Source organism: Cataglyphis hispanica, chromosome 23 (assembly GCF_021464435.1).
Source record: "Cataglyphis hispanica isolate Lineage 1 chromosome 23, ULB_Chis1_1.0, whole genome shotgun sequence".
Taxonomy (NCBI): Eukaryota; Metazoa; Arthropoda; class Insecta; order Hymenoptera; family Formicidae; genus Cataglyphis; species Cataglyphis hispanica.
In genome coordinates this window covers 3,782,183-3,805,545 of record NC_065976.1, presented here as the reverse complement: position 1 = coordinate 3,805,545, position 23,363 = coordinate 3,782,183, and the positions used below count along the sequence as shown (strand labels likewise).

General features: G+C 38.1%; 3 protein-coding genes across 14 annotated transcripts in view; 1 reads left to right on the top strand and 2 right to left on the bottom strand.

Moving 5' to 3' along the window:
• Positions 1 to 52: 52 nt before the first annotated feature.
• Positions 53 to 2,174, bottom strand: LOC126857878 (uncharacterized). Of its 2 annotated transcripts, none has more exons than XM_050607735.1 (4): positions 2,037 to 2,174; positions 924 to 1,091; positions 727 to 855; positions 53 to 656 (listed from the first exon to the last, which is right to left on the bottom strand). In XM_050607735.1, the coding sequence occupies exons 1-4, from the start codon at positions 2,073 to 2,075 to the stop codon at positions 456 to 458; spliced, it is 537 nt and encodes a 178-aa protein (XP_050463692.1). In that variant the 5' UTR covers positions 2,076 to 2,174; the 3' UTR covers positions 53 to 455. The 2 variants fall into 2 exon arrangements, with proteins under 2 accessions (XP_050463692.1, XP_050463693.1); XM_050607736.1 differs by lacking the exon at positions 2,037 to 2,174 and adding an exon at positions 1,942 to 1,987 and having other exon boundaries at positions 126 to 656.
• Positions 2,175 to 5,876: 3,702 nt separating this feature from the next.
• LOC126857803 (cytosolic carboxypeptidase 1-like) overlaps positions 5,877 to 23,363 on the top strand; it is a 30,089-nt gene continuing 12,602 nt past the window's right edge. For 2 of the 10 annotated variants that reach the window (XM_050607532.1, XM_050607530.1), the window contains exons 1-14: positions 5,877 to 6,283; positions 8,105 to 8,253; positions 10,395 to 10,477; positions 11,064 to 11,181; positions 11,296 to 11,438; positions 11,799 to 11,943; positions 12,018 to 12,149; positions 12,250 to 12,393; positions 12,542 to 12,713; positions 13,200 to 13,266; positions 13,454 to 13,632; positions 13,702 to 14,311; positions 14,496 to 15,008; positions 15,108 to 15,286. In XM_050607532.1, the coding sequence (XP_050463489.1) occupies positions 5,958 to 6,283; positions 8,105 to 8,253; positions 10,395 to 10,477; positions 11,064 to 11,181; positions 11,296 to 11,438; positions 11,799 to 11,943; positions 12,018 to 12,149; positions 12,250 to 12,393; positions 12,542 to 12,713; positions 13,200 to 13,266; positions 13,454 to 13,632; positions 13,702 to 14,311; positions 14,496 to 15,008; positions 15,108 to 15,286 (2,960 nt within the window). In that variant the 5' untranslated portion in view covers positions 5,877 to 5,957. Of the gene's footprint in view, positions 6,321 to 7,869; positions 8,254 to 10,394; positions 10,478 to 11,063; positions 11,182 to 11,295; positions 11,439 to 11,798; positions 11,944 to 12,017; positions 12,150 to 12,249; positions 12,394 to 12,541; positions 12,714 to 13,199; positions 13,267 to 13,453; positions 13,633 to 13,701; positions 14,312 to 14,495; positions 15,009 to 15,107; positions 15,287 to 23,363 lie in introns of all 10 variants that reach the window. The other 8 variants (XM_050607533.1, XM_050607536.1, XM_050607534.1 and 5 more) reach the window with 8 other exon arrangements.
• On the bottom strand, positions 15,431 to 22,498 carry LOC126857843 (C-type lectin 37Da). Of its 2 annotated transcripts, none has more exons than XM_050607659.1 (4): positions 22,294 to 22,498; positions 18,919 to 19,276; positions 18,155 to 18,310; positions 15,431 to 17,164 (listed from the first exon to the last, which is right to left on the bottom strand). In XM_050607659.1, the coding sequence occupies exons 1-4, from the start codon at positions 22,337 to 22,339 to the stop codon at positions 16,438 to 16,440; spliced, it is 1,287 nt and encodes a 428-aa protein (XP_050463616.1). In that variant the 5' UTR covers positions 22,340 to 22,498; the 3' UTR covers positions 15,431 to 16,437. The 2 variants fall into 2 exon arrangements, with proteins under 2 accessions (XP_050463616.1, XP_050463618.1); XM_050607661.1 differs by having other exon boundaries at positions 17,016 to 17,164; positions 18,148 to 18,310; positions 22,294 to 22,497.

Sequence of the window (23,363 nt, the reverse complement as noted above, 5' to 3'; positions counted from 1 at the left end):
TATGTATAAAAAATTATATATAATTATTTAATACAATATTGTGTATGTGTATGTATGTATATATATATATATATATATATATATATATATAAAATTACCGTTCAAAGGTTTAGAAGCAGTCATACTTTTTAATTAAACAAAAATAATAATAAATAATAAAAATAATAATAAAAATTAATAATGTATAATAATACATATCTAATCCTTTGATTATAATAAAAAATCTGCAAACTTGACATTTGATAATTAACAATTCCTAACTGCTCCCAAACTTTTGGACAGTAGTGTACATATAAGAAAAAATATTTAACGTCTTGAAATTTATCACGCAAAATAATATATAATATATAAGACGAAATAAGGAAGTAGACACGATCACGTATCGTTCAATAATTAAACCTTCATTCGTTCCACGTTTGTATGAGCTATGTACGTGATGAGCAAAATAATTTCCCTCATATCGCTTCCACAGTTATGGAATCGTCATCCTGCTCGTCGTTTCCCGGTTTCTTTGTTTCTGTATCGACTGTGTCGACTTTTGTATCTAATTTCTCGATGCCGTCGTAATCATCATCGTCGGAAGGTCGTTGCGTGGCTGTTGGTGGAAGTGCTGGAGGAAGCACTCCTGGATGCGATGGTGGTAGCATGGGATAAATCTGTCAAAGTACAAATTGCTGTAATACAATTCATACCTAGTTGTAGCGATTTTTCTAAAACAGTAATTACCGGATTTAATGGAATCCGAAGATCGTATATCGGCGTCCCGTAATAAAAATTGTAAGCAGGAACGTAAGAAATTTCCGGTTTACCGCTGACGTGAACAGTGCTCGGTATACCTCCTGCGTTTGTATAGATCTAAAAAAAAAAAATTAACAACATGGACGACGTCAGTTGTTGTATAAATATTTCACATGTATATATACATTGTAAACATAATAGGGAGAATGCGTATCTTGATACGTAGCGAGATAGTGTGCGTTGACTTCGGGTACGGAATATATGTCATTGTTATCGATTATAGTCGACCATAACGGTTTCGATATCGCTACTCCAACCATCAGAGCGAGGAAAATTACGAACGATGCTAAATCCTGTAAAAACATTAAGATTGAGAATTAATCGTGTAAATTATATTAATATTTTTAATATTTTTTTTTTTAAGTTTAAATTGGAAGAAATTGAGAAAAATATTAAATTAGAGAGAGAGAGAGAGAGAGAGAGAGAGTGAGAGAAAGAGAGATTAGTGTTTACCATTCTAGTTTTTTTAACTGATATCATCGGAGTATATGTTTGTTTACCATTTTATCATTTCCCAAAGGCATGAACAAAGAATGCGCAGCGCATATTCGGCTTTTTGGGAAAATGATGTTGTCTGCGACAACCCGGTTTCAAAGTTTCACGAGAGTTGCATGCGAATGATCGCCGAGTTGGAAACAAAATGAAATTACCTTCCCCGAAAACATCACGATGAAGTAGTACATGATAACGATCTTCGATCAAAATATATCGCGACTTTCTAAGAGATATAAAGCTGCGATATATCGAAGAGTTTAATCTCTTCTTGCATTATTCGCAATTTTTATAATAATAATTAAATAATCTCTTTAATTAAATAATAATTAAATAATTATATAATTATATAACAATAATTAAATAATATCTTTAATTAAATAATAATTAAATAATTAAATAATTATATAATAATAATTAAATAATCATATAATAATAATTAAATAATCTCTTTAATCCTAAATAAAAATAGAACCACAGACAAAGACAGATATTTAAGAATCACACTGTCATTGAGAGAAAATAAATAAAGAGCATTCCGTTGTCTGTTATTCGAATGTCAAATGAACACTAGAGATGACGAGCAATATGCAGATGAACGAGGAACGTCAAAACAATCTCGTTCCGAGTGAATCACGCCGGCAGACTCACCCGCATCATCGCTCGTCCGCAGATCACCGATAGTCCCAGAACGTAATCCGTACTAACTCGAATTTCAGCCCTACCTGCGATTTATATATTCCTACCTGGAGAGCAAAGTCTTTCCCCACCTCGTCGAACATCATCCGCGGATTGTTTTTTACCTCCTACGGACACTTGCTCCTTGCGTATCGTCTCCTCCGCCGATCGTAGTAAAATACGACGTACCGCTGTTCTTTTTTTAACGCGGAACTCGCAGCGCGATTCACAAACGAGAGCTAGCGAGAGGTGACTGGTCGGCTTCAAAGAGGCGATAGGAATCTTTTTTCAAGAGATGAATTCCATATCGGCGAGTACAGTACCTAAACTTGTTATTGTTGTCCCATTTTTTTAAAATTTAATTATTTTTTTAAATTTTAATATATATTTTTAGAGTTTATATAAGGAAGGCTTAAAGAAATTTTTAATTTGTTTTTTTCTGATTTTTGATTTCCAAAAAAGAAGTGAAAATCTTGATCAGGGCTCCTGTCTATTCAGAGCCGGAGCTGGACGGTGACCAATTTTTGCTGACGACGAATTCTTTCGTGTTCGTCCTATCGGAAGAATTCCATATACACGATCGACAAGATCGATAAATATAAAATCCTGCAAAAGCCCATCGTGCAAGTTTCTCAGCGATCGATAAAGTATCATATATATCACAATCGCTGTGTAATCTTACAACATCTTTGGCGAAGGGGAAGTTGTAGGACTGCGAACGGAGTACCGTAGCTCCGGAGTACTCCGGATGAGTGAAGTGGCGCGAACCGGTTAAGATCGACGGTTTCCCGCTTAGAATCATGAATAAAGGGCGTGGCGAATGGAGAGGATGTTTTGCGACGTAGTCGAATTTGAATTTCTAATGTTCGCCATCGGGGTCACGTCGCCCTTTTTATTGGCTTCACGCCCGACACAATCTCGATCGATGGTTATTAAGATCATAGCGCGCAGAAACATGACGTTCGAGCTGCGTGGGTGTAATACCGCCAAACAACAGTCACCTTGATAGCGGTCAAAATTTATATCAGATCGTCGTTGATCAGATAAATGCACAATGGCCGCTAAATGAAGTTAATATGCAATTTTGGATAGCAAATATTTTGATGAGGATCGTGGATAACGCGGGGAGTCCCTGAAAAACACAGCGACAATATAATCTGGACGGTTACGACAAATTGTCATTGATCAGAAAAATAAATAATGGATGAAAAAATGGCTATTGTATTAAGATGCAAGTTTGCATGGATTTAAATAAATTTTTCTAAACGATTCTAAGTACGTTTTAATTTAGATGAAACTTTTGTGAATATTTTTTATCTCGTCATAAAAAATTGAGTGCTGTTTCACATTTTGTCTTCCATCTTAAAATTTTTAACCTTCTCAATAATGACTTTACATCATAAATATTTCTCTGACAACTTGTCATATAAATGTCAGATTGCGTTATCGTTAAATGTTACATGCAATACAGGATTTTAGATCTTAATCCTATATTATCTTTATTTCGCGTCGCGTAAAAATATCTGATTTATTTCTGAATTATGAAAGATTTTGTATTCGATTTTCATTCAGTTTATCGATAGTTTTGAAAGTCCATTCATCGTCAAGTCAGGTTAACAAGCAAAGAATTTGCAAACGTTCGTGTTTTAAGAGATTGCAATTTATACAATACTGGTAATTAATAATAATTTATATTATACTCTAATTAATCTTTATATGGGATAAACAAGGATTAACGTTGTATTTGCAATTTAGACGAAGAATAGGTTATCAATCATCAACAGATTTTCATCTATTATACACACGACAAAGTTTATTGCCCGAAAGTTTGAATAATATTGCATATTTATTCCAGGATTATCAAGTTTCTCGCATCGACTCTGAGTTTGAAATCTCGCAGGATAATCGCGATGAGAGAAGAGCGTGGACCAGCTTGAACCACAGCGCCCTTTAAGCAATCGATAGGGAGCCTCGTGAGTAGTCGACTACCCTCGTGGAACTTCGCACGTTCGCTAATCAATCCGTTCTTCGCGCTTATCAACAAGTGCCGCATACAAAATCGGCACGCCGATGCTGTTCGGTTAGTCGTCGTGGGGGTTGTCCGGGGTCATGTAACGTGTCGACAGTCAGTGGTGCCAGGATCGTCGACCACGACGGCGCGTTTGTAGGAGATGAAGCCTTAAAAAAGCGAGTCAGATCGCGACAGATCGTTCTATTGGATCTTCGGCGATCCTTCGACGATCTCTATTTCTCATCTCTCACTTAATCGATAGCTTTCCGTATCAATAAAGCTCCGTGTTGTTTCGTGACGAATGCCTTCACACGCCGACGAACGTGCCGCACATGGACAAATACGTGCTAGCGTGACAGCCGCGCACGCGACTTCCTCCTCCAGCGAGTCGCTATTTCCTAGGAGATTTCCTCGCCTAATAATTAAGTGAATCCCCAGTTTCTTCCTCGGTGTCTTAATAGCACCGAATAGTCATGCACATTTTATGTTTCGAGAAGAGAAATTTTTTTGGTTGTAAATTAATTCTTCATACTGTCAAATTTGACATTTGCGAAAAATCAGTGTTTTAATTTAGCGATGCTCTGGCAGACTTTTGACACATTTCATCTAGTTATATTTATATTTGCTATAAATCGTCTCGTACATCACAACAAAAGTGGAGTCCGCTCATTTTTTACGCTATTTCGGTTACTAAAGTGATTTTTCTCGAATCTCAAGGAGCGTCGCTTATAGTCGAATAAACCTTCATCAAGCGAGTTTACTTCGAGCGGATAGTTTGTTTTGGATTTAATCTTGATATTACCTCATCTCTATATAATTCTGTCAGATGAAATTTTGCAATGTGTTTGCAGTGTTCACCTGTTCGTAGCGATTTATTTTAATATCCTTTTGCGTTCTAGCGGAACTGATGACGTTTAGAAAGACTAGATAAAGACGCGGAACGTAGAAGTATTTCTCGGATTTTGGCAAACGAAAAACGATCTCATAATCTCTGACGATACTTGGTGAATAAACAATTATCTTTTCGAAATCTCGTGTTAAATCTTGATGTTGCGGAATTTCAAAATCTAGATGTTCCATCAGATAATATTTTATTTTGAAAATTCTGGAAATATACATCTATCTTCTGCTATGTTCCAGGAAAATTAATTTTTAAACACGAAAATGTTTTATTGTATTATGAAAAATGCAAACTTTTTTTTCTAATAGAATGGTTCAACTACTGTTGGGAAATTTGTTTTTTTTTTTTTAAATATGCCAATTAAAATTCTTGCGTTAAATATTTAATTAACACATTTATGTGTTAATTTCATATATTGCTGTTAATTGAATTTAACTCAAATGTTAAATTATTAAAACAATTAAAAAATAAGTGTAAAAATAATACAATATATTTTTAATTTTGCATGATAGATATGTTCCGTAATAGTGACAAGATTTATCTGTCAAAATTTTATTTTATTTACTTAATTTTATTTCACTTTGCTTAATTTAATTTTACTTCTTTTTATTATTATAGAAGTGAACGTGATTACAGATCGTCAATAATATTTTTCCAAGTTAATTTTATTATTAAAAATTTGTGAATTTTACACAAAATTTATTTCAAATTACTAGTTTGCATTCGTTTGTATTGAAATACTATTAATATCATCATATTTATCATATCAATATTATGTTGAATTAAAACAAAAATTTGTGTGGATCGTTTGAAATATATCAACGATGTTAAATTAACAGGTTAAATTTAAGTCAAATTTTTCAACAGTGTTCTATCGTTCTCTTTGAAGAAGTAAGAAAAGTTCTGCACTGTCTTATCACAAAATTTGCATTGCCGCGCATCGGTCGATGATGACGCCGATGTGCTGGAAGACGTGAGGGTGCTATCGCGGATGGGAGAAAGGGAGGGCGCGATTTTCGGAAAGCGCGGTCACGTCGCTAAAAATAGACGGGATCCTCGTGTGTGCGTGTGCGCTGGATGCTTTTAAACATAGTTTTGGCAGACAGAAACGTCAAATCGCCTCGGAGTAGCAAAGCGCGAGAATCGTTCGTTTCGCAAATTTCGCGAAGAGAGCGTCTGTTCCCCGCCGAAACACGATTATCGTCTCAAAAGAATCTCGGAAGATCCCGTGTAAATTTCGTTCTTTCGTCCTTTTTTAAGACACTCGCGATATCAAGTCTCGATCCGTTAATTAAAGGGAAGAGTATGAATGGTGTATCGAAGAAGTTTGACAAGGAGAATCAGAGGCCGATGGCGACAATGCAACCAGACGATAAGAACACAGCCGACGTGCAGCAGGAAGAGTAAAGAGCATAGAGGACAGAATCGTGTGTTTCGTGTGTATGTGTGTACATGAGTGTTTGTCGTCTCTGTCGTTTCGCGTTTCCGGTCATCGTTGTCGCTGCGATTACACGCGGTCTCGTTTGCTGACACGTGGTCGATACGAATATTTCGTTCGAGATATTTATTTCGATATATTTCTCTGACAACCTGCTAAATTTACATGTAAAATCAAAGGCTTTTAATTTTTATCCCTTGATATCAATGAAAATCGTTAAAGTAAAACTTACCTGCTTGCAAGAAAGTTGGGAAACTTAAATAGCAGAAAAATTGATTAATAGCTTCATTTATTCTAATTATAAAATATATCTGATTATATGCTAGTTTAAGTACTTTTAGCCAACTTTTTTTTCTCGTGCGTAATAAATCAAGATAAATAATAATCCTGCACGTATATATTTGCGTGCATGTGCTGAATTTATCTTATTCGATATTTTTTCGTTCAAGTTCCTTCGGCTTGACATATCGTCGGCGTGGCGATTTATTGTTATATGCTTCGAAACGGTATTTACATCCCAATTAAGCTGATAGCATTACTGGATGCGAATATCAAGTATTTGCAGTAATTGTTTACCACTGAAGGAGCTTATAGAATGATGTTCATTAATTATTTCGCTTAATGAGCTAAAGCAAAAATTTTTTAATCATTGCGGCTTTTCTTGTTAACGCGTCGATGCAATAATTCACACATTTTGCTTTAATTCTTTGAGGATATATGCATCTTAAATTACACGCTCTATAAATTGCAAAAAAAAAAGAAACATATAACTCGAAATTTTGTATTTTGTGCTGACAATAAATATTTTTTTATATTAGCAATTTTTTGTTCTTATTTTTGTATCTGCCTATTCAAGAAGAAAATTAAAGCAGCTTCGCGTCAAATATTTCGCATGATGTCTCTTGCTTTTAGTTGCTTAATATTTTATATGTAATTAGTGTCAACTGTATGCAATAAAACTGTGTCATCTGAGTTTATGACGAGTAGACGAGTAAAGTCACAGAATATAGAAATATATAATTTCAAAAGATACTTTTAACATCATCTCACATCACATATGATTAAATTGAATATTTTTTAATATGACAACGTTGCCAATTAATAAGCGGTTGGACGCCTAATTATTCGATAATAAGATTCCTCGAGCTGTTTATCGTGAGATCGCGGCGGATTATTTCGGAATGTCGCATTTTACCTAATTACGTTAATTACCCTTGGCTCCGATGCGCCGGTTTTCCAATGGTTGACTTTAATTCCCGCGACATTGACTTACGGCGACCAGCTGATTGCACAAATCGTGATTAATAGTATTTCCTGACTGTTACTGTTGGCGGAAAGCCAATGTCAGGAGATTCATTGATGCGGCAAACAGCTCGTCGCATTGCTGACAATGCGCAAGGAAACATCATTGTCTCGCCTTGTAACGAAAATTGTTGCTTTTACCTCTACCTATATTGATAGATTTTAAAACGAGTTAGATATAATATTGATGGAAATTTTGCAAGCCATTTTTTGAAGTACGAGAAAGTAATCGTTGATCATTCTTTTCAGGTATCAATCGTATGAAATGTTAGCTCGCAGTCTCTAATCCTTGCGTCTCATTCATCATCGTAGACAAGAGTCTCGCTTTTGCAAGTTTGACATTGTTTATTTCGCAGTAGACCAACACCCGCGAGAAAACGATGGCTTGTCATTAGTTTCTGCATCGTAGCTCGATCGACCAGCTCGTTTCTGCTTACTGGGGAGAGTAAATGACAATTTCTCGTTGTTTTGCGGTGCGGTTCAGTGTGATGTCAGCGGGTAATAAAAGTGCGGACGAGGCTGTGAACGATGCGCTGTTGGAGAAGCTGCGAACTCACGCGGCTAAACCGCAGGAGGCAGGCGACGCGCTCAGGGTGATCGCGGCCAAGATTCACGCACGTGTCACCTCGTCAGGTACGTTACTCTAGAAAATCTCTCCGCGTCAGATGTGGTATAATTCTGTCTCTCTCTCTCTCTCTCTCTCTCTCTCTCTCTCTCCCTGGGGGGGAATTCTCTTGTGCCAATTTGCGTTTTCTTCTTGTACGCTCTGGCACTTAATGTGGCAATAACACGAGTTTCTTGATCGCTCCTCGGTTGCCGAATAATATTTCGTGAATTTTATTTCGTCAACAGAAAAGATACACGCTTTTTTATGATAATGCCAGATCTCGATTTCGATTATATCGAATGCAATTTCCCCTCTCATTAGCGTTTCGCATCGCGTGTCGTCTCCCTTAACGTTGCCGTATACGATAAGCGTATGCGAATTGCGCGCGAACCGCGGCAATAAAGTTTTAAACGGATCGGAGGGAGAGATTGGACACTTCAGGGAGGAATTCGTGACGGTATATCATTACTCTCGGCATGAGCACGCGAAATCACGGATGGAACTTGCGCGATCTATCATTCTCCGTGTGATCGCGAAGAAACGATTTCCTTCCCTATCCGCGTTATTATTGTAAGTCCACTGGTGTAAAAGTTAAATTAAACGAACATGAGACTATATAAAATTTTTAGCAAAGCGCCAAATATCTATGTCAGAGAGATTTGCGGAAATCAACAAATATGTTACACAATAAAATTGTATTAATAAAATGATTGCGTATGCATGCGATCGTTTTTGCAGTTTTTGCTTTTTCATACAGAAAGCTTTGTTTTCAAATTTTGATGCCAATGTGTTCAGAATGTCCTAAAACGTCAAAAAGAAATATTTTTACTAAATGTATGTGTGTATGTATGTGTATATATGAGCACAAAAAAAACGTGGTTTGCTCTAACTGCCATAAATTTTGAGATAACGGGCTAAATTTTTTTATGCGAATGGAATATTATTAAAGGTTAGTTGATATTGTACTCGGTAAAAGAGTTTATTTTTTATAAAATTTTAAATTTTTTAAAAATAAGGCTGTTGTTGCACTAAGTTCCGCAAATTTTGAGATGTTGGTCTAAATATTTTTATATGAACAGAATATCATTAAAGGACGATTGGACGTATTGAACTTGATGAGAATTTATGAAAGGATTTATTTTTTATAAAATTTTGAATTAAAAAAATTTAATTGCTCTACCTTCCGCAAATTTTGAGATATCGGCCTAAATATTTTTACACGAGATATTTTTACTGATATTATAAAGGGAAGAAAATAAAATTATGAGGAAGCAAATTTCTAATTTGCACAATTTTTTATTTGTTTTCAATATTATTAATTATCTGTTTACTTTCACTATTTGTACTCTAATTAATATTCTTATTACGTTATCGCGTATGTTTATCAAATGTTGATTCGCGCCAATCAGTTCATCTGGATCTTTGAGCAACTTGCGAACAGGTGTGCAAACAGAGTAGTCGGACGCTTTACCGTTCGTTTTTTTTTAGAGTAGGAGAACCGCCTGTTAATCGATTGCGTAATGGCTTTCGGCTGATGGCAGAACGGTTGGCCGTCGTCCAGAGAACCTACGACTCCGAATGATACACACTCGGAATCGCGCCGAGCGCATTGAAGACGCGCCAATTTGATAAGGGCTGGCAAACCTTTCTGGCTGATATTTCCGCGGCATTTACTGCAGTCGGATTTTAGTTTGCACATTGTACGTTACTGCAGTTAAAGTTTCGCGACATAATTTTGGACAACTTTATATTAGGCGTTCTAACTGAATCTTCGTAGGTCACGCTTCTATATTTCTATTATGACATTAGAAGCGAAGATTCGTATTATTTTGTACGCTCGCAGTGCAAATATGTAACGATATTTGCACTGCGAGCATAAGAGCATTGATTTAACGTCATGTAAATTTTATAAACATTGTTCGTGACATTGATTTCAATTGGCGCTACGTCAAGTTTGGTGTAAGAATACCCAAGTGTCGTGCCAATGTATCCCTGAATTCTTAAGGAATATATTATCATATGTTTGTCAAGGCCGATCTTGACAAGTCAATATCACATCTGGCGCTAAATTACTATACTATAAATTACGATTTATAAATTTGATATAAAGGGAAAGATGCTATATATGTTATAAATTTATTTATCTCTTTACTCGCGTATTTTCCAGATCGGCGAATACGCGAGCGTACATTGGAAAAGCTCTGGCGCAAGAATTCCGGTACGATGGAATCGTTTATTATGACACTGGAGGTAAACAATTTTTAATTTAAATAATCCTTTGTATGTGTGACAAGTCTTTACTATACATTCTACGCTCTCGTTTAATTGTAACAGTTATCTTATCGGCGCTATGGATAAGCTACGAGCCTCTCGCGTGTTAATAGCTGTCGATCAATATGTATATATATATATGTGTGTGTGTGTGTGTGTGTGTGTGTGTGTGTTTGAGGAAGAAAATTACGAGATTACGGTCATTCTTGGCCGGCACATTATATTGACACAGTGTGGAGCAAATTAAGAGTTTATGTAACCGCGACAATTAGCACTGTCGAAATAGTGTGATCGCATCACGCGACACGCTTGGGAAAGCTGCAAATCAAGGCTGATAAAACTAGATATCCGCTTGTTTCAGTTCCCGACAAGTGTCGGCGCGCATGTAGATTAGAAAATAATTGCTCGCGTGCTATTTAGACAACTCCTTTGTAATTACTCGCCGCTATTATTGCAGCAGGGTTTTCATCTTCGTTACACTAGTGTAAACAAGAGAGAAGAAAGAATTAGTGTACGTATATGAATTAGAAAAAATAATGAAGATAATCTTGAACTTTTGTTTCAGAACTGTAAGGATCACGTTGTCAATTGCAGTATCACCGGTATACTTCGCGAATGCATATCACCTCGAGTGTTCAAAAGCAAATCTAAGGAGAAGGCGAGCAAGAACAAGAACACTACAAGTAATGTTTATTGTGGGAAAATTTGTTTTCACTCGCTATTTTATTGAAAATCTTCGCGTATGTTCATTCTTTGGGATCGTCTATTCTCTTTTTTATTTTTTTTTTTTTTGACAGGAACCAGTAGTCGCATGGCGGTCATTCAACTGATCAACTTAGGTGTCACGCAAGTCCTAGTTAAACATTTAATTACTCTGCATCATGCAGACACTATCACGAGCGAAGTACTCACTCAAGACATTCTCTGGATTTTGGGCCAGGTGATTCTTTCACGCATATTTCTTTTTAATTTTATTTTTGCAATCACACAGAGACGATTATATTGCTTATCGCTCTTTCGCTACTTTTGCAGAAAGATATATTTTTGACACGGTTACATAAATGCACAACAAAACTTTTATTGATCATACTGCGTATATTCTCTATCTCTATTAACAATATTTTTTCAATTGCAATTTTTCTCGTATAAAAAGCATTCGTTTCAATTGCTTTATATCATTACATTTCTTTTTGACGCGTTATTTTTTTTTTTTTATTTCGCAAAATCATGAAAAGATTTGTAAAATATAAAGCAACAAAAAATAAATAATATATTGTCGAGATTTTGCAATCTTTTTCAGGTGGCTCCGAGGGACCAGAAATTTGTGTCAAAAATAAAATTGCTCAACTCCGTAAAAGTGTTCCATGCGTTATTAAAACAGCATTACAACAACAGCAGGACATTATTGTCGCTACTGTTGATTGTCAAAACTCTTGCTAAAAACTGTAAGCAACCATTTCTTCAATGTATAATTCCTTTATGCATTCGAGGACAATATAAGCTGTTATTTCTTCGGCAGCTTTTTCCTTACAAATGCTAGTGAAAGACGGCATTACTAGCACCTTGGAGAAAACGTTCGTCAGTGTCGGTTATACGCCACACTTGAAGTTGAAGATATTGTTAGAATGTTTCAAACATTTAACAATTAATAGTACGTACGTTTGCATATAATAACATATATTATTTTTTTTTCCCTCCTAATTAGATTGTGCCTTCTTCCGTGACATTCGATTGTGACATTTTACTTGCAGAACTTTGCTGCAGCAAATTCGTTAAAATCGGAATGGTATATCTGCTAATGCGTATCTTCGAAAGGTGGGACAAATTCGACGGGCAGATGCGACTGAAGATTTGTAATCACGCTCTTAATACGCTTCAGCATCTCTGTGTTATAAGTAGGCTTACTAGTGCGAACTCTTCGTAGAAAATTCTGACGTTTCTTAAAGAGAAAGAGAAAAATACTAATTGCGTATTATATTTAGATCTATTGTCCTCACTAACGTACTCTCAAAAGCGTGTTTTCTTTGTCCCATTACCTTCTAGAAGCTGGAAGGAAGGCTATCAAGTCGAACAATGGCCTACTGCTACTGTATCGGTTTTGTACAAACTGTCCTGAGGACAAGGCTTATGACTGCCTGCTGTCGCGTATCTGTGGGATAATCAATCAGTGTCTGGAGAAGAGGGAGCTGCCGGTACCCGAAATGTCGCCCGCGAGGTGAATGAAACGTTCGAGGTCATTTTGACCAGTTTATCGAATGATAATTGAAATACGTTTGTTATTATTTTGTATATATATTCTGCAATGCCTACGCAAAAAGTGCCTTATTTTTTAATACTGATTTTATTATATTATTATTATATATTTATTATATTATTATTATTAAATATTAATTTAAATTCTGATTTTATTATATATTATTATTATTTTCGCAAAATTATATTAATTGATTAAAATTGATAAAGAGTCATGTGTATTAACGTTGTATCAAATATGTTTTTTTTTTGCTTGTATTTTCTCCCTTTTTTAATATTATTATGAAAATAATATTTGGCGATTTGCATAAGAGGGATAATGGTAGTCTCGTTACGCAATATTAATGGACTTAAGACTAATGCGTTTTGAAATGGCATGACGGTGTCTTGTTTACGTTATGACGATCATTGGCGGGCTAAATTTTCGATCAGTTTTTTTTGCATGCAGATTCGTTTTGCCCGAAGCGAATGTCAGAGCGAACAGCGCTGAAAGCGGTAGCGACATCGACAGCCAGGTGTGTATGCTTTTTTGCAACAAAACGTTACGAGACTGAATTAAAATATGCGTTCGTTAATGTAGCGTGTATTTTATTACGCTTAACAATTTTTGCTTTGTTTATAAAATCATATGCTGTTTCTTTCAATTATTTTACATGATGATAATAATAATAAATATACGTGAATATTTTGATTTTCGGGCAGGCGAACAGCGTGGCTTCCATCGGTAGATTGTACAGCGATCTCGATTCTGGTGATGACGAGGAGAGCCATGACTCTAGAAATATGGTAGATAATGCGATTCACGTGGGCGATCAGGTGGACGAGAGTAAATTCTTCGCTGGGGTCTTTACTACAAGGAGATCCGAAGAGGACCTCGTTGGGTATGTAAAAAATTATTTTCTCAAACGCGTGGATTCCAGTATATAAATATTCTTTTATTCTCTTATCAGATACCATACGTTCTTCAAGGAATTGGGCGGTTTGCAATCACAATTACGTATCGGGCCATCAAACGTTAAACTGGCCGATCTTTGCTCGGCAGAAGATAATCGAATCAACTCTCAGCTCACGAAGAACGGAAAGGCTTCGATCAAAGAATTTTCGAAATTTAACGGTGCGACGAGGGTTCGATCAAGCGACACGCACGCTTTGAAGATCTTACGAGACGTATCGAGAAACGTCACGGATCGACAAGCGTACTGCGCCGTGGCGAGCAAGGTGAGAAGCATTATCGGTTTCGTCAAGGTCGCCTATCCGGACCTCATCGGTGGCGACGGTTTGGGGAAAGCCGAGCCGCTCAATGCCAAGGATAGAAAAGTTTGTCGTGCGAAACTGCTGACCTGCGTGGAGAGGGGCCTTCACGCCTCTACGACAATTCAAGAAGTCGTCTACGATCTCGACGCTCTCGCGAACGCCGCTTCCCAGCGAACGTCGAACGATGAGCGGCTTTTCGGCAACTGGGACGAGAGCAGGATCACCGGCAAGCGCAACTCGATGGACGCGAGGCAGTTGCAGTTCGAGTCTAGATTCGAAAGCGGAAATCTAAGGAAAGCTATTCAGGTATAGTCCGGTTCGCTACTCACGCTTTATGTAATCGATTATGCTCGTGTTACGCAAGATTTCTGGTAGCTTCGCGTAGGACGGATCATTCCAGGATGTAGAAATCCTGGAATCTTTAATTTTATTATTTTATTTTTGATAATATTATTTTTTTCCGCCTTCCAATTGTTATTCTTGTACGCAGATAAACCAACGAGAGTACGACCTCATCCTCACGCCGGATGTCAACAGCGGTTCCAGGCATCAGTGGTTCTACTTCGAGGTCTCCGGCATGGAGGCGAACGTGCCGTACACGTTCAATATAATCAATTGCGAGAAGGCAAATTCGCAATTCAATTTCGGTATGAAACCGATATTGTTTAGCGTCACGGAAGCGCTATGCGGCAAACCGGGTTGGGTGAGAACCGGCGTCGACATCTGCTACTATCGGAACTGTTACCAACGACCTGCCAAAGGGAAGGCGTATCTCACAACATCCTTCACGGTCACGTTCCCGCACATGTACGACGTCTGTTATCTGGCATATCATTTTCCATACACGTACAGTCGGCTGATAACCAACATCTGGAAGTGGACGAGGAGCGTCTCCACGAAAAACATGTACTTTCGCGCGGAGACGCTCTGCGAGACCTTGAATGGCAATGAGAATCCCGTACTCACCATCACGTCACCAGATTCCCAGACCAATCCTATACAAGTGAGGATTCCATTCTCCCTCGAATAATGTAAATTTTGTTGTAAATCGTTCTATTCTTGCAATAAATATTTAAAATCGCGTGTATCGACCTATTTCCAGAATCGAAAGATGATCTTCTTAACGTCCAGAGTGCATCCTGGTGAAAGTAACGCGTCTTGGGTGATGCATGGAACCATGGAGGCCCTTCTAAGCAACAGCCAATACGCCAGCAGTCTACGTGACGATTATGTGTTCAAAATAATTCCTATGCTAAATATAGAAGGAGTCGTGAACGGCTGGTGAGTTAACGATTACATATTTCGTCGCTTTTTTTTTATCAAACGAAAATCATGGCGGAATATTTCGAACTCTTGCTTAAGTCTAGAAATTTCTAACTTAAGAATGGAACGGTGTAAGGGAACACGTGGCCGCGCGCCACGTCGTAAGATTGTAATTGTATCTTTATTAAAGTTTAGTTATACAAGTCGCACATTCGCGCCGCTGTACGCATAATTAATGTGGAAGTGACTTACCGTAGCAATTAGAGAACAACATTTCATGTTGATAAAATTACGCCAATCATCATACGTCCGAATGACCGAAACGTTAAAAGATTGACAATCGTGATCCTTTTAATATCCATCGTTCCAAGAATATCGAGGACTGTTGGATTATCGAACGTTTCGTCTTGCAGACGTATAGATATACGTTAAATATGATGATGATTATTTCCTTACGAAGATATAAGACGCTGGCGGACGCGCCGGTAATTTAATGTCAATAGTAAAATCTGGGGGCCACGTGTTTTTTTTTTTCTGAGTTTTTATATTGATATTGAACGTAACAATTAATTGTTAGAAATGACAGAATCTAAACAATGAATAAATTGAGACAATGATAAAACAGATTCGTCCGCCGGCGTCATCGGTGATTCAGGATGAAACTAAATAATCGTGTAAATGCCCTTGCGAAAATGTACAGCTTGTCGAGTAACGTCGGCAGGAGAATAGTTCGTTCTTTCGATTGACACCAATCATGGCTTCCATCTTTCCCACAGCTTTGACAATATTATCATTTTCGAGCCGTGTTCGTTTCAAAGCGCCGAATAATTCTAACGGATGATCCGAAATCATTCATCTCTACCTGCCGCCGACCGAGAAAGCTGGTATAAATCATGCCTCTCTTTCTCTGATCCAAAATTATCGAGCATTGTACCAGGGATATACATCTTAAGTTAGAGCTATACGGCGAGCGACGACAACGGCGGCGACAGCTCGCCGTCCGTGTCACGAAACGAACTCGTGAGATATACATATATATATATATATATATATACCTAGTTCCTCAAGAATGTCGATTTGTGTGTATGCATGTGTATGTGTGCGTATGTGTATTTGTCACTTATTACGACGCTAGATAACGCGACGTTGTCTAGGAAGGAATTGAAGCGTTACTTGGACGGAGGGTCTAATACTTTGCCGTTGGTGCGCACTTTGATGTTGTACCTATAGGCCGGTTCCGCCTCTGGCAGGATCGTGCTGCTGTCGTCGTCCTGATCCTTCATCATCGTCGAGTCCGCCGCCGGCTGGTCGTTGACGTAATCCTGCATGCTGTCGTACGGTCCGATCGTGTGGGCGTCCTGGAGACCGTTGTTGGGCAGCTCGGTCTCCGCGGCCAGGTCGCTGTAATCGGGCGATTCGCGATGCTCCATTCTTATCTCTGACGAAGAGGAGGGGACGACAGGACGGGACGCCGATGGCCGCAGAATCTCGCGGGTCTCGAGACCGTCGAAGACGCTGTCCTTGCGCGCTTGGGACGCGTGCTCGGTGAACAGGCTCGCGATATCCGGGATGTGTTCCGGTCGAGTGTCGTCCACGTCGTCGTCGACGACCGAGCGCTCGTGGTCGTCGTCGAACAGCGAAGACGTTGCCGACGTCGCCGTTCCAACAGCCTGTTGCTGCTGCTGCTGATTGCCAGATGCGGAAGCGGCCGTAGTGATCAGCCTGCTGACGACCGGGTCCTCTAATAGTTTCTCGCCAGCTTCCGGTGATGTCGTCTGCTCGTCCTGGTCGTCGATATCCGAATGGTTATCGTCGACGTTGATGTTGTCTTCGCGATCACTCGTTTGGTCGTCGCTGGCTGGCGCCGAGGTGGTCGTGATGTAGGGCCTGTGATTTCTGAAATAGCAAGGAACTCGTTTAGAGAATGATCGTCGTCACCTTGTAATTTACTGGAATTGAGAAAATCTTCGTGTGAATCTCTTAGGAATATTTACAATATCAAATTAGCACGTTGTTAATATTATCTTTACTCAAGCGTTATATTAACAAGGGATAGAAAAGCTTCACTGTTGCCGATAGATTACAATGATTATATGTAAGCCTTTTTACATAACTGTTCATCAGCATCGAGAGAGTGGAACCATACTTTTTGCGCATACGTGCGTGTATGTGTGTGTGTAAGAAGTATATATCGTTTGGAAGTACTGTGTGTCAAGAAGCGAAATAATGGCTACTGAAAATAAGCTAAAGGCATTTGCATAGAATTTCGTATCAACTGAGCTATTCTCAACCATTACACTCTTATTCCAAAGCTATTAGTTGCGTAAAAGAAGGACTGGCTCATACCAAAGATCTCGTTAGCGTTTCGATCGCCATGTAATGATCGTTTTCCACTCTATCGTAAACTGCGAAAGTAAAAAACACCTGTCGTTTCAAGCTTTTATATCTCTCACTAGACTGCAGGGAGGAAAAAAAAAATTTACCCCGCCGATCAAGTATCGCAGCTCGTTTCGCGTTCTCGTAAATTCGATGCTAAAAAGGAAATAGTCAAGTTTTAATCTTTAAGCTAGATCGGAATTACAACGATACAGTCGAGACGATACAAGCACGTAAATACATATTTGCATGTAATAAAAAATTTAGCATCTGCATATATTTCAGTAGCACGACGAATAAACACATTTGATTATCGCGACGCATTTGCATATCTTATCGTCGGAGGATGGTTTACTTCTTGTCGGTGCTAAAGCGAGAGTCATCCTAAGTACATCGGCATTCCCGAGAACCCCTTTTCTCCCATTTTTCCCTTCTCCCTCTCTCTCTCTCTCTCTTTCTCTCTCTTCCTTTCGTGTGTATTTTTGCGACAAGTATTATCTCACCTCTTACCCCTGAGTCGCGGAGACTGGAATGCTGCCGTAGTTGTAGTAGTAACATCTTGTTTGCTCGCAGATAAAGTCCTTCACGAGGGTGCAGTCCTGCGCCTCCCAGGCTAACGTAGGCGCAGCCATCGCGACGCATCCGTCCGCGCTGCCGCTGTCGCCGCTGAAACGGGGAAACTAGCTTTTTGCAATTTAAACGAGACATAATATGTGACATTGTCGTTAGCTATTCCATGCACGAGCTTCCGAGTGTTAAAGCAGATTGCGGTAGATTGCGGAAAAACAGCTGACAATGAGATAATCATTACTCATGATCGCGACACGGTTGAGTTAACCGTATACGATGTCTTCTCGCGATTGGGAAAAGCTTTTTTTATTAAATTTTGTTAAATAAATTGCTTTATTTTTTCGAAAATGCGTGATACAATCAATCAATATTTTTTTCAATGACAGATGCTTATAATGCTTTATTAATTGTCTGCAGATATATTATCGAATTTTTTAGACTTAATAATTAATATAAAGTATAAAGCAACATAATTAAAATGACGTACTTGTATACTTTTCAATTTTGTATTTTTGATGGATTTGTGGTAATAATAGTTGAATATAATTTATTTGCTGAGAAATTAAAAAACGTTCAAGTTTCTCATTAATTTTTATAATATTTAATATTTGATATTACTTTGATACGTCGATTGATATATCTACTGAATTCTTCTTGAGACAAAAAAAAAAAGATTATTATCAAAAATTTATTAAAGATGTTACCTTTCACGCGCCACTCTCTGAGGTTCGGTGCCGGGTGGCACATCGGCGGGTCTGTTGCCAGGTCGCTTCAGCATGTAGTCGAAGGTGACGTTGAACGGCAATCCCGTGCTCATCCACAAAAACATGTCGGTGCCCAATTTGTTGCCGGAGGTCCAAAAGTCGTATTTCGTATAACCGGCGTTTTTCAGATATTGCGTCATCGTGTCGGCCTTCTCCTTCGTTTCGAAGGACGCCAATTGAAGGCCCAGCGAACGGCAATACTGATACGCCAGGAAGTAATTGAGTTCCGGACTGTAGGGATTCATCCGCGAGACGAAATACTGTATGCCATCCAGCTGAATCGTTGTGATTCTCTGGGCTGTAAACATGTTTACAAGATTTTAATACGTTAAGAGCTCTCTATTTGCATCATATTTTATTTTAAGTCACGTTGAAGTCGTACTACATCAAGGCATTCAATTGTATGGCGCGTGCGAAATTAGGACACTCTAGTTGATATAATTCTCAGGCTAATTCGCGTGACAATTTTACTGCACATATGTGGACTATTCACGTGCCAGACTATTAAATTAACGCAACGAAAACAGAGAAATATTATAATATATATACATTTTTGTGAAAAAAAAAAAAAAATTAATTTTAGACACAAAATATATACTCACATTTTATCATACAATATATTTTACATTTTTATATTTTTACATTTGCGCGTGTTTCAATTATATATTTTTTATATTTTTTCTAATCTTTAAAATTATATATTTCACATTATTTAATATTTTATTTAAAAACATGTCTTCCTTTCTTACGTAGAACATTTTATCGAGCACGTGTCTGTCGTTGAACAAGGCCACAAATGGCAGTGGGGATGCGGGAAAATGCGTTATGTGAATTCTAATGTAGCTGGTATCCCATTTTAGTATCATCGTAGTGCGTGTCGATCAAGAATCCCGTTACGATTAATAAAAACGTTCGCATGTCATTCAATGCAAGACTCGATCGTTATAAGGGAACAATAGAGCATCGAGATTATTGCAACTTAGAGATTTTTAGATAATTTGTATACAGTAGTGATCTATCTGCCTTTTTTTAGGGACGATAAATATTCCGATTATATAACGCGCAAGAGAGTCATTTAAATTTATATGCTAAGAAGCGTGTCATTTATATCACACTCTTGTGCGATACAATAGCGATGTAAAACGTGGCAAGTGGCACGAAATTAAAACGATTATTTTAGCGTCGCGTTCATGCCCGTCTCGTAATACGATTTTAATTTCACTCTAAATGCGTACCCCGACGCGGCGCGTTTTTTTTAACCGGTTTTACAATGACTCGAAGTTTTATGAGAAGGACAGTGTTCACGAGATGTATCGAGTTCATTGAACCGCCACGGTTATTTGGTTTAACTGTATTTATGAATTATGAAGTGCCTCCCGAGATAGCCGAATAGATGTACGAGTGTCGCAACTAATGCAAGTCCCCCTCATTGTTTCTAAGTCGCGATTGTTCTCCGCTCTGCTACTTTATGGCTGTGAGGACTATCGAGATCGTAAGAGTAATTTTTTAAATTCAAATTTGAAAATATAATTTTTTTAAAAAAGAACGACGATAACGCGCGCGTAATGATGATGTCTGAAATCAGTGAACCGAGAGAGATATCTCTTTAATTTCACATACGCCAGAGAGTTATGAAATTGAAGGCTTTAGTACAAAAAGACGACGAATTTATATCATCGTTGTTGGAGAAAAATTCAAAGAAGATTTAATGATTGAAAAATCGAGATAAGAAATCAAAAGGCCAAACATAAATGAAGAAGTGCAATGCGAAGGAAAATGAAAAGAATGGGAAAAAAAATCCATATTATTACTCGTTAAATTTTCAAAAGGACGAGATAAGCTCGCGATATTTTTATTTGCACCATTTCGTAGAACTTTGATTAAAAATCTCTCGATACCAAGGGCGTAGGGCAGTTTGGCGTGCACGCAAATTGCATGGTTTATACGGCGGAGGCAAGACCGGAACGAGATGGCCGATCGGCAAAAGTCTAGTCACGGCTGCGGATACTTCGTAAGAGGCGCATCCGGGGCAAAAACGTTCCGGATCGTGAAGTTGAACGTGCAGGTGGTGGTAAATGACCCGAAGGCCTTGAGACGTCTGCCGCCGGTGTGTGAGCGCGCGAAAGAAGAGGCGACTAGTCGCTTTAACTACAGCTTCGTTCACGTAATGCGTTCCCGGCCGCCGACTTAATGATCTTTCATGAGATCCCACTCACGCAAGAAACGAGATCGCGTACATAAACGGAGCTCGAGCCTCGGAAAACGATCTCGATAAACCGTGAATCCGTGTATAATTCCCTTCTTTCTTTTTTATTCTTAATAACTGTACGGATATCGTCATCTATAAGACCATTTTGAGAAATCGTTTTTACTTATAAACATTCCTATATTTATATCTTTATGTATATATATATATATACAGATCATACATAAATATAATAAAATTTATCTTCTTCAAAAAAATTATCGTTTTCTTTTGCAATTTAAAGATAACATAATTTTTCAAATTTTGAAGATATTTGTGTAGGCTCTATACATATATATATATATATAAATTTCATTATATAAAATAGAATTTTAAAAGGAAAGAAGAGAGACTTTGTCAGAGCATAATACATGCAGTATGTCATTTGCCAGACCCATCGGTTATTTCCGGTTGAAACTTCAAATGCGTCGGCAGTTGGTGCACAGTTTTCTTTAATGACAGGAAAGTGCAAGGCTGAGAAACGTCAAATAATATAGAAAGATTTTGAAGTACATGTTAAATGAGAAAAATATAAATATCAGAGCCACGCGCATCTCGAGTCAAGTGGAAAGAACAACAAGTCGAATCAAACTTTTAGTGAAAAAAATTAAAAATATGATACAATAATATATTAATATTCTCTCTAATAGTCTTAAAAAACGTATCTCTCTTGTTTGACATAAATGAATTTACAGTAAAGTTTTATATAGAGGAATAAACAAAATATTTAATCCAACTGAAGAGAATATTTATAACACAAATATTTAAAAATCCGAAATTTTTTTCTCGACTTTACAATTTCATCTCCTTCTCGCAAACAGGATAAATTTTCCTCAGCGCTAGAATATGAATTTTACGCAGCAGTGACGAACGTTGCTACGCGCAACATTTAGATGGACGGTCAGAAAGCTGCGTAGGAGACACTGACGATCGAACGGAAGGGTGCATCAACGTGATGAGATTAACAGAACAATCATTTCATAATAATGAAGATGCGTATGTCACACGGGTGTTGAAGTCAGCACAACCGAAACGTGGCATTGTGTCGCGATTTGTAAAGGGTTACTAACCTGAGGCGAAGGCCGCCACGACGAAGAGCAACAGGACGATCTTCATGTTGGCGTGCCGATTGTACTAATGATCAAGCAGTCAGTCGTTTCCGTTTCCGATTCTCGTCTCCCTCTCCCTCTCTCTTTCTCTCTCTCTCTCTCTCTTAGAATACACCGGATGTTAGTGTTAGGGTCGCGTTCTCGGACTGGCCTCGCGCCGCGCCGTGAGCCCCCTTAAGAGTCTTCTGCCCGGATCCCGGAGGAGGGGGTCGTTGAAGATGATTCACTGGCTAACCTAGAGCAGGAGAGCACCAACGCGCGAAGGGGACGGCGGCGAAAGCAGCGGATGACAACGATGACGACGACGACGACGACGATGACACAGAGACAAATCGAAAAGTGATCGACTGGCGTTGCGGAAAAAAAAAGAATCGCGGGTTGCAAGGTCGAAGGAAGGAGATGCGATGAAAAGTCTACAACGAATCTGAAAATATATATTGTGATCGATGACGCCAGCACGCTTGATTTGGCATGGGTCGCCCTCCCCCTTCCTCCCCCTTTCCATTCTCGACTACGAAGATGATGTGCAAAATCGAGGATACATATTAGAGCCTGAAGAGAGGATACTTCTCCTCGCGGCCGTAAAGTGTTTGAAGAGATAATCTGTGTGTTTGATGGCCATTGTCGACAGATGAAAAGATTTTTAGATGAAAGTATTTTTAGGCACTCTCGACCTGACGTTTTTATCCGATTAAATATTTAGATTTACTTTCGCGGTATAATAAATTTTAATTTAATTTTCACAGTAAAATTTTAACTTGATAAATTTTAAATTAATCATATTCACAAATAATTTCATCTTTGTTATGAATGAATACATCGAGCAATATATATTATACATTCTCATTCGGGAATAAATTATCGCGCGATCGAGAGAGATCATCTATCATGAAATAATTATTTTTCCAATAAGAATCACGGTTGTTTGCTCCACTTGTCTTGGAAGCCTGTTAGCATTGTTTTATATATATATCTTGCGTTGACGCGATTTTAAATTAACAAATAACATGTGATTGCATCGAGTTAATTAC

Excerpts from the sequence above, each read along its gene's own strand:
- LOC126857878 (XM_050607735.1), bottom strand. The coding sequence starts at position 2,075 with ATGATGTTCGACGAGGTGGGGAAAGACTTTGCTCTCCAG. Across the intron at positions 856-923 it reads CTCCCTATTATGTTTACAAT|ATCTATACAAACGCAGGAGG; the intron begins GTATATATACAT and ends TTTTTTTTTTAG. Across the intron at positions 657-726 it reads TTCGGATTCCATTAAATCCG|ATTTATCCCATGCTACCACC; the intron begins GTAATTACTGTT and ends GTACTTTGACAG.
- LOC126857843 (XM_050607659.1), bottom strand. The coding sequence starts at position 22,339 with ATGAAGATCGTCCTGTTGCTCTTCGTCGTGGCGGCCTTCGCCTCAG. Across the intron at positions 19,277-22,293 it reads CGTGGCGGCCTTCGCCTCAG|CCCAGAGAATCACAACGATT; the intron begins GTTAGTAACCCT and ends ACATGTTTACAG. Across the intron at positions 18,311-18,918 it reads CAGAGAGTGGCGCGTGAAAG|CGGCGACAGCGGCAGCGCGG; the intron begins GTAACATCTTTA and ends TCCCCGTTTCAG.